The 10,705-nt window shown below is 32.9% G+C and overlaps 1 protein-coding gene across 3 annotated transcripts; it reads right to left on the minus strand.

The window, feature by feature from the left end:
* Window positions 1-212: 212 nt before the first annotated feature.
* Window positions 213-2,038, minus strand: LOC141390809 (uncharacterized). Of its 3 annotated transcripts, none has more exons than XM_073963773.1 (2): window positions 2,007-2,038; window positions 213-1,714 (listed from the first exon to the last, which is right to left on the minus strand). In XM_073963773.1, the coding sequence occupies exon 2, from the start codon at window positions 1,651-1,653 to the stop codon at window positions 661-663; it is 993 nt and encodes a 330-aa protein (XP_073819874.1). In that variant the 5' UTR covers window positions 1,654-1,714; window positions 2,007-2,038; the 3' UTR covers window positions 213-660. The 3 variants fall into 3 exon arrangements, with proteins under 3 accessions (XP_073819874.1, XP_073819872.1, XP_073819871.1); XM_073963771.1 differs by lacking the exon at window positions 2,007-2,038 and adding an exon at window positions 1,898-1,916 and having other exon boundaries at window positions 213-1,721; XM_073963770.1 differs by lacking the exon at window positions 2,007-2,038 and adding an exon at window positions 1,821-1,891 and having other exon boundaries at window positions 213-1,721.
* Between the last annotated feature and the right edge of the window lie 8,667 nt (window positions 2,039-10,705).

Consider the following 10,705-nt stretch of genomic DNA (forward strand, 5'->3'; position numbering starts at 1 on the left):
TTATTGGTGGAATTCTAATTATTTCAAAATATTGAGTAACATTTACAAATGCTAAATCAAGGATTCTATCGTAACTATTCAGTATATCGTTTATTTGATGAAGATTTAGGTCACAAAATCGACTAACAATTTCGAATGTATCTTGATTAGCATTCGCCCGGGATGTTAGTGGTGTTAGAGCTTCAGAATCTGGTAACAAGAGCCATTTAACAGAGGGCATATTAAAATCGCCCAGAACCAAAATTCGATCGGTTTCATTCATATTTCCAACGATTGAACTGATTGCGGATATATGTTTTTTATATATGTCAAGTTGAGAAGAAGGAGGAATATAGGAACAAGTTATAAATAATTTAAAATTGCCTAGTTCAATGGATATACTTAAAAATTCAATATCAGGAATATTATTTATTTCAATTAAATTAGTGGAATAAGAGGAGTCAACTGCAATAAGGACTCCACCACCTTTTTTAGCAACACGATCATTTCTGAATATTTGATATTTCGGACATAAAACTTCACTATTTAATACAGCTTTTTTTAACCAAGTTTCAGATAAAACAATTACATCGTAATTAAAACCGAAGCTATCAGTATATAAGCGAGTTAATTTTGTATTTAAACCCCTTACATTCTGATAGCATATAGAAATAGAATTTTTTAGTTTTTTGAAACTGTAGCTGTTCGCGGAGGCAAATGTGCTAACTTGTCGTTTCTTTCCACAAATTCTTTTATAAAAGCATTTACAGGCCAAAATTCTCTCGATATAATTTGATTAAATATTGACTGATTAGTAACAATCCTGAAAGAAGATCTACTTTCCGAAAATGCTGAACGAAGCTTGTAACATTTAAGAAAGTAATCTCCTTGAATACTTGATCTTATATAATCATAAATTTCGTCAGCCGTCGTTTCGGGAGGGAACCTTGACGCAAATACCATTTTCATAGCTGGAGGCATAGATAATGATCTTTGCACAGGTTGTTGGGTATGGCCTACATTGGCAGATGAGCCCCTTGAAGAGACAACAGGCAAGGATGTTGCCAACTCCTGAATACCTTGAGCAGATTGTGAGGTCTTTTCAAGACTAGCACCACCAGTACTCATTAACTCAGGAGATGCTACAACCTCCTTTAACTGCTTGCTTACTTCCAAAGGCTTATCCATCACAACATTGGCGTATAACTGAGCACGACCAGATTCAGTTGTATCAGAAATATTAACTGGATCCGATTGTACTACAGTATCCCGAGAAACACTAGGTTTACGACTAGAAACAGTTTTACCTGTACTCTTTTTCGTCGACCTTTTGCGTTTCTGCCCGATAACCGATGGTGACGATGCAAATTCGTCCAAATCCGGATATTTGCTAAACAAATTTGAAACTTTATCAAAACGGGAACAAATTATGGAAAGTTCCCCTTTAATTGAAACTAGTTCGGAATGTAGATTCTTTGCAAAATTGTAAAAATCAGCAGAGATTTTTCTACAATTGGGACAGCACCAACGAATTCCATCATTTTCTTTAATTATGTCAGTAACTATTACTCTCATACGAGCACACTTACAATGCCATTGATCTAAACAAAACCAACATGTAACACAAACTTCACTATCATCACGAATATTACATATTTCGTATGAACAGACCATGTTAACTATATTTCAGTTTACTAATAAGTTAAAATTTTTTGGAGATTTTGTAGCTGAATTTCTTAATCCTTTAATTAAAAAAAAAGCAATCTTTGGCAACTCTGTTTTGATATGATAACCAAGCTGTTACAACAACACAATAAGCTAATGTAACAGAATATATACACAAAACGAAATAGCCAATTAGACAAATTCAACACAAAAAAGCAGCTTATTAGCACAAATGTAATTAATAACACTTCACCAATTAGCACAATATTTAGACAATAAGTTATTTAATAATTTTAATAAACTTTTAATAACGTATACACGCTAATTTAATTAAAAATTGAATTTTTTTTTAAAAAATGCACAGAGCACACAAAAATTTGACACTACAGCGAACAGGGTTGCCAATCTGAAACAGACGGTATCATTGGAAATTCGGTATTCTATAATTTACCGCACACATTTTGTATATAGACATTTCCGGGAAGAGCACAGGAAAGATGTATTTAGATGTCATAAACATTATTTATTGTTAAAAAACAGGAATACTACCAAAAATTCACACAGAAGACTATAAAACACGGTAGTTATAATGTTAATGGGCTTTAGCGAGTACTAAATGTTTTGCAAACCTTTTCTTTTTTGGGAAGCCTGTGCTTTTCCCGGAAATGTCTATATACTAAACTAGCAAAGTTCCTGTTACCTTGTATGCGGAAAGGATATAAAAAACGTGAACGTGAACAATGAAAATGTTTTTGTACTAAAACCTGTTTTAATTGATATTTAATTTTATTTAAGTACTCTCCGTACCACTTTAGTTCTATTCTCAAAAAAAAAAAAAAAAAAAAAAAATCAGCCGCATCTCATCCTCAGGAGAGGTCTAAAACGTTCAGAATAAAGAAAGGATTTTGTTGAAGATATAGAAACCGTTTTTGTGTTCAAATAAAACCAATGATACAATACCAGACCAAAACCCAGGATCTTATCTCAAATTTTATAGCTTTGGTCCTATTTATTCGCCCAATACCTATGGTATCGCATGTATAAACATGTCATACATTTAAAGTGGGAATTTTCATAACCGTTCTTATTTAATCCCAACAGTTCCTTCAATATCAGTGTTTCAATGTTTAGAACTATTTAGTACATCTAAACCACTTATTGTATTTTACATTTCAAATTATAAAACGTTCAGAATAAAGAAAGGATTTTGTTGAAGATATAGAAACCGTCTTTGAGTTTAAATAAAACCAATGATACAATTCCAGAACAAAATCCAGGACCTTATCTCAAATTTTATAGCTTTGGTCCTATTTATTCGCCCAATACCTATGGTATCGCATGTATAAACATGTCATACATTTTAAGTGGGAATTTTCATAACCGTTCTGATTTAATCCCAACAGTTCCTTCAATATCAGTGTTTCAATGTTTAGAACTATTTAGTACATCTAAACCACTTATTGTATTTTACATTTCAAATTATAAAACGTTCAGAATAAAGAAAGGATTTTGTTGAAGATATAGAAACCGTCTTTGCGTTCAAATAAAACCAATGATACAATACCAGACCAAAACCCAGAACCTAATCTCAAATTTTATAGCTTTGGTCCATTTATTCGCCCAATACCTATTGTATCGCATGTTTAAACATGTCATACATTTTAATTTCAGAATTTGTAAGCATTAACTCTTTATGTTATCGATTATGTAGTACCGAAATTGTACCAAATGTAGTACTTTTTGAATACCTAGGTATAAGCTTAAAAAAAATACCTCCTTATATCAACCCAATATGCCAAGCGCGATTCTCATTTCCAGCTCTATCTGTTCCCCCAAAACCAATTATAGTATTATTTAGTACTTTACGTATAAATACATAACTACGAATTTCCGAAACCTTCGCCAAGTATTTTAAAATTTCAGATAATCCCTTTACACAAAAACAAACAGTACCAAATTCTTTACCATTTAGTACTTTTCATAGTATCTATTTGCAATATTATCTCCATATCTTAACCTCACACACCAAAAGTGACTCTAAGAACAAATGTTAGAATTCCTACACCCGATACCAAATTTAGAACGATTTAGTTATTTTCGTATATTTATGGTATGTATGTATTTCTTAAATAACGTATTTCGACAATTACTTACCTCAACCCTACACTGACATTAATACCAAATAATAACAGTAATATTAATTCCAAATCTCAGCTCTATCCGTTCGTCCAATACCAAACTTAGTACCATTAAGTACTCTTCGTACCCATAAGTACGATTTTCCAAAACTACCTCAATCCTTTACTTCAACAGTAACCTTAATTCCAAATAAGTGTATTCCAGCGCTATCCATGCACTCAAATCCAAATTGTATCATTCAGTAAATCCTACACTCCAAAAATAGTCTTAGCAAATTCCAGGATTCCAGGATTCCAGCCCAAATCCAAATTGTACCTAATTTAGTACTATTTAGTACTCTTCGTACCTTAACCCTACACTCCAACAGTAAACTCAATTCCAAATTTACGGATTCCAGTTCTATCCGTTCATTCGAGCTCCAACATTTCACCCAAATCCAAATTGTACCAATTTTGTACCACTTTTTGTACCGATAAGTACTAATTTACAAAACTACCTCAATCCTACACTTCAACAATAATCTCAATCCCAATTTCAGGATTCCAGCTCTATCCGTTCACCCAAATCCAACTTGTACTAAATTTAGTACCATTTAATACTGTTCGTACTCATAAGTAAGAATTTCCAAAACTACCTCAATCCTACACTCTAACACTAATCTCACGTCCAAATTTCAGGATTCCAGCTCTATCCGTTCACTCAAATCCCCATTGTACCAAATTTAGTATCATTTAGTACTTTTCGTACCCATAAGTACTAATTTACAAAACTACCTCAATCCTACAGTCGAACAGTAATCTCTATTCCAAATTTGAGGATTCCAGCTCTATTTAGTACTTTTCGTACACATAAGTACGAATTTTCAAAACGACTTCCTTTCGACACTCCAACAATAACCTTAATTCAAAATTTCTGATTTCCAGCTCTATCCATTCGCCCAAATCCTAATGGAAGCAAATTTAGTACCATTTAGAACTTTTCGTACAAATGTGTATACTTTTCCAAAACCACCTCCTTTATCAACCGTACTTTTTAAACTTGATTCCCACTCCAAATTTCAACATTTTAGCTTTATCTGTTCACAAAATACGAATTGGTACCGAATTTGGAACATTTTAGTACTTTTCGTACACTTATATTGCGAATATCCAAAAACTCTTTGGTACATCTATCCAAATTTTAAAACTCTAGCTCTACCGGTTAGCCAAATACAAATGGAATCATATTTAGAACCTTTTAGTACTTTTCGTACCGTAGCAGCCTTATCTGACACATTCGGACCAAGAGTAACTCTCACTCAAAATTTCAAGATTCTAGCTCCGGCCGTTTAGCCTGGGCGTTGATTACACTTTGCGACAAAAAAAAAAAAAAAAAAAAAAAAAAAAAAAAAAAAAAATGACAAGGAAAATCGAGTAGATTATGAAAGTAGAGCTAATAATATGAGACACGTGTATCGGCGTTTTTAAAGTTTACGTCGGAAAGTAACCAAAATAGGCGGGGTAAGTTCCGCCCATTTTTAAATTTTTTTAAATATTCGAGTTTAGATATCTTGGAATCCCTGCATTTCAGGTATATAGTGTCTTTGGCAACTTTACTTAGGAGGGTTTGGGAAATATTTTTGTTAAAAATGTTAACCCTCATGCGGTTCATCAAAGGGGTCTTTTTTGTCCTTTTTTCGAAAATCTTTCAAAAACTCATTAAAAATGTGATCATATCAAATCCGAATATTCTACTAAATTGTTCGCCATAAAGTTTTACTATAGGTCTCAGAATACACCAAATCTGTAACTCTTGTCTAATCGCCAGGAGTCTCTAAAAATGAAAAACACGTTTTAGGGTTAAAGTCGGACTTCATCTGAGTTTATTCAAAATTGTCCCACAAAACATCATACCAGAGAGATGATGTCAGAGACGAAAATATTCTTCGTCAAATTTCACCATAGGTCACCAAAGAAATGGAATGTCTATTTACATTTTATAGCATGAAAATATCAGTATAAATTTTGCTAAAAAAACATGAAAGTATTTCCCAATTTTTTTGATGAAAATTTTTTCCTTCTTTTTTCTAGTTGATACATGGAAGTAATATAAAACTTGGTTATAGGCGAAAAGTGTCAAAAGATAAAAAATTTTACACAAAATTTCACTATGAGTTTCAAATTAAACCATAAATCTATGTACACTATTTCCTTAAAAAATTAGATTACAAATTTATATTATTAGGATGAAATTATATGTTGTAATTTTGGACTGTTAATTTTACATAATTCCATACTGGATCAAAATCTAGCAAAATCCTTTACTTTTTGGAAATATTGTTAAAGAAAGAAATGTTCCAATTGAAATTTCATTATGAGTCTCTGAATAAAAGAAATCTGTAACCATAATATATAACATTCTTAGCAGCACTTGTTTTTGATATATAGGTTTTAGGGCCATATTTTCCAATTTTCATACAGATTGTCGTTGTGATTGAAAAATATAAATACCTTATTGATGGTTTTTCGTTATAAATTCATACATAATATGTTGTGCGTTCAATTTAAACAGCTTCTAAAACATTTGTGGTGAATATAATTTGAAAAAAATATAAAAAACCCACATCGGACCTGCCAAAATTGCGTATTTTTAATACATTCAACTTAAATTCCGTAGTTAGGATAAGACATTGGTTGCTTATTTGCATGCGAAAATACACTAGAGGTCTACGGCGATGGTCCAGTGAAAATATAGGTGTCATATGGGCTCTCACATGCACAATTTGGTGTGGTCCAAAAAAACTACAATGATGGGACTCACTCCTACTTTGGTGGCATTTACGGAATAAACCTTAGAAATTGACATAAATGACTATATCCTAACTGGGTTCGTTATGGTCATTCATGATACAGCTATTTATGTCAATTCTGATTAAAATGCATAAATTTTTGTATATGCAAAATTTATGCATTTTACATATTTTCTTATGCAACAAATATTTTAATAATAGGTACAAAAATGTTTGTATGTAAAATTTTTCTGTTTAAAATTCTTTTCAGATAACACTGTGACACAAAATGGAACTAAAAGTCTGGGGGATGGAAAAGTTCTTTTGGAGATGAAAGCCCTTGATTAGTATACTAAGAACCCAAAAGGAAATTTTCGCCATAGGTCAAGTTTCTGAGATATCACGCGATGAAGTTTTTAATTTTTTCCCCATAGTACTTGGGAATATAGCTCCATATCTCTGTTTGGCGTTGTTGTAGCTTCGTTTTGAGGTGACATGTCTTCAGTCAAATCGATTGGCGAATCTTTTTGTAGAACATTTCATTCTTCTAACTCAGTGCCTTTCATGTCCTGTTCGTCCTTTATTTCTTGAACCGTAGTGATAGTACCACAAGATGAGATTTTTCAGCATCCAATTATTCTATAAAAATGTTGCTCAGAAGATTTTAGGTACGGTTCTATTTGACAACTAATCGATTTTGTCCCGTTTTCATTGTCATTTTTGATATTTATTCGGACTTGGTTCAGAATTAAACTATGTTTTGTTTTTCTGTATATCCGATATTGGTTATGTATAGGTATGTAGACATAACAATTGGTGAAAAATTCTTGTATACTCATCAAGGGCTTTCATCTCCAAAAGAAATTTTCCACCCCCCAAAAATGCTGCTGCACAGTGTAATTCAATAAAATAGAGAAACGTATAACCACAGCCTCATCCTTCAAAATACCGAAAATCGGGAGGTACCATACTATAGGAGCTATATGAAGACGTGGACCAATACAGACAAATTTCAGGTGGAAAGTTTTATACCCCCAATACCAAATTTCACCAATTTCTGAGGGATGTTAAGGCCACAACCTTCTAAAAATAAGAAATCCGGAGGTACCGTTCTATGGGGGCTATATGAAGACGTGGACCTATACCGACAAATTTCAGGTGGAAAGTTTTATACTTCCAAGGAAGATTTAATACCAAATTTCAGGCATTTCGGAGGGATATTGAGGCCACAACCTTCAAAATACCAGAAATCCAGAGGTACCGTTCTATGGGGGCTATATGAAGTCGTGGAATTATATCGAGAAATTTTAGGTGGAAAGTTGTATACCCCCAAGGAAGAATCAATACCAAATTTCAGCCTTTTCGGAGTGATATTGACGCCACAACCTTCAAAATACCAGAAATCCGGAGGTACCGTTCTATGGGGGCTATATGAAGACGTGGACCTATACTAACAAATTTCAGGTGGAAAGTTTTATACTCCCAACGAAGACTTTATACAAAATGTCAACCATTTAAGTGCGATGTTGAGACCACTACCTTCAAAATATCGGAATTCAGGAGGATTCCGTTCTGTGGGGGCTATATGAAGACGTGGACCCATGCGGATAAATTTCAGGTGTAAAGTTTCATACCCCTAACGAAGACTTAATACCACATTTCAGCCATGTCGGTGGGATTTTTAGACCACAAATCCTTGTATATATTTTTGCATATGGTTTTGCATATGCTCATTTTATGCAAATATGTAAAAATATATCAAAATATGCACGATATGCAAAATATGCAAAAAATATGCCAAATTCGTTTTATTTTGTTATAAAACGATTGTCTGTCCAATGAGATTTTCTCTACGACAATCCTAACCATACATGCATTTGCATAGGATTTCGCTGTCTATCAATTAGTCAGTCAGTCATTACTCAACTCTTTTTTTCTAAAACTTTTTACGTTTATAGAATCCCGAATTTGTAGTTATACCTCCCGTTATTATGACATTAGATCAGTATTAAACGCATTTTACATTTAACATGTTTTATAAAACATGCATCATTTAAGTTGTCAATTCTCCCAAACTCCCAAAACACATGTTTTAAGTGCAAGTGTAAAATGTGTTTTACTCACACTTATAAGGGTCCGTTACCTGCGCTCATATGTTTGCCGAGACCCAGACTTCTGACTTTTGCTAATAAACGATATAACTGCAGTCCGGATTCTGAATTTTATTAAATCGAAAAATTAAATGTCAAGAAATTTCCATTATTTCCGAAGTTTCTGACTCTTGCACCCATGTTCATGCTCCTCCCCTAGGCCTGCCACTCCACCGAAGAAGTACACATGTATGACTGATATCAGATTTAAAATTTTACTCACTTTTAAAGTTCCCAAAACAAAAAAGAATGAATTATATTAAAAAGGATATTTTACAAAATATTGAAGATTTTTGCTTGCGATTTGGTTCAGTTGCATGTGTTTAGACCATTAAATTTTAATGCGTGGTATGTATTTTCATATATTTTTTTAATTTTTTAATTTGTGTGGGATATCGTGTCAAAACGTTTTATTTACTTATTTTTGAAGCATTGAACTATAAATAATTGCAAAAATACCAAATTCAATTGTGTGCAAATGTATATGGTAGACAGTAGTTCCGTTATGTAACCGCTTTTTTAAATAATTTGCATGAAGGGAGAGGTTAAGAGTCGGTTTTCCCGTTTCGTGAAACCTATAAACTTTATGAGAAAAGTCAGGAATTAGTACATTTTGCGAAGTTCAGGAACATATAATGTTCACAAGGACAACTTCAAGCAGTCTAGGATCTCAGTCCCCACTGTATTTTCTGGAGTTTTATAAAGTAACAAACTCAAAGAAATCTGCAAAGGTCTACTTTAACGAGCTATACGCGAAATCTGACCTGAGATAACGGCAATTAATCCACAAATATCTTCCTGTTTTGCCTAAAAGATATCATGGACAACCAGTGGCATTCGCTAAAGCAATAAAATTTAAAATTTGTATTGCTTATTCCATAAATTTACATATTTAATTGGGGTGTATGTACACTTTTTCCCTTTTATTTTTTTAGTTTTTATAGAATTTACCGTTATTCATATTATGGAATATATTTTTGTCGTATTTAATATTGTTTATTAGGGATATGAAAAAACTATGTACTTGGATTTTCATAGCTATGCTTTCTTACCCTTAAAACTCGAGATTTATGGGGTGTATGTAGACTTTTTTGGTTGACTGTAATTTAGATATATTTCCCAATTACTCCCGCTAAGTACTATCCGACCATTACCCAAAGTTATTTTCATATTCCTTGATCAAAACTCTAACCTCGTGTCAAAATGTTTCAATATTGAACTATGGCTGTGACCTATAGCTTGATTGTCATTAGACTATACACAATTATAACTCTGGGATCCCCGTATATACTAGGCTGTAACTCGGCTCTCTGACCACGTACATCAACATACTTGGCATCAATAGAAAGGTCAATAGTTCCTCTTCTAAATACAAATTACATTGGAGGAACATATCTTCCAGGAATATAGTTACTATACTAGAAATTTTACCAATTTTCATATAAAAGTTTTAGTCTTTTTTACCCGGTAAATATTATCACATCATCATGATCTTCCTTCCTTGTCGTAAATCCAACCCTACTCAAAATTTCGCTCCGATCAGACTACCATTGCAACCTACAGAGCCGCTGCAACAACGGATACATAACAATTTTGGTTTTGGTCCATTTCACTCTATAAATATTTCACGTCATCATCACCAACGACAATAGGTGTCTATTCTGGTCGAAAACCGACCTCCATACAAAATTTCCATTTTTAAGGGACGGACGGACACATCACTAAATTGTTTAATCTGGTCGAGATATGAAAAATGGTATACCACATTGGGGGTCTACGACGAATATTTCGCTGTTCTAAAAGTCATAAAAAATATTATCATTATGTCTTCTCCAATTTTTTACTATATAAATTTGAACGTTCCTAATACATACTTAATTTCTACTGTTTTTACAAAGCTGTTTTTGAGGAATAAAAAGGCGATCGAATGTACTGTCCGCTTTTATGGAAACGTATAAAACTTACAAAATTTCTAAAAACGCACAAAAATTAGAACATTGGTGGC

The sequence above is a fragment of the Musca autumnalis genome, unplaced genomic scaffold, assembly GCF_047663935.1.
Source record: "Musca autumnalis isolate F117 unplaced genomic scaffold, ASM4766393v1 scaffold_1, whole genome shotgun sequence".
In the NCBI taxonomy this organism is placed as follows: Eukaryota; Metazoa; Arthropoda; class Insecta; order Diptera; family Muscidae; genus Musca; species Musca autumnalis.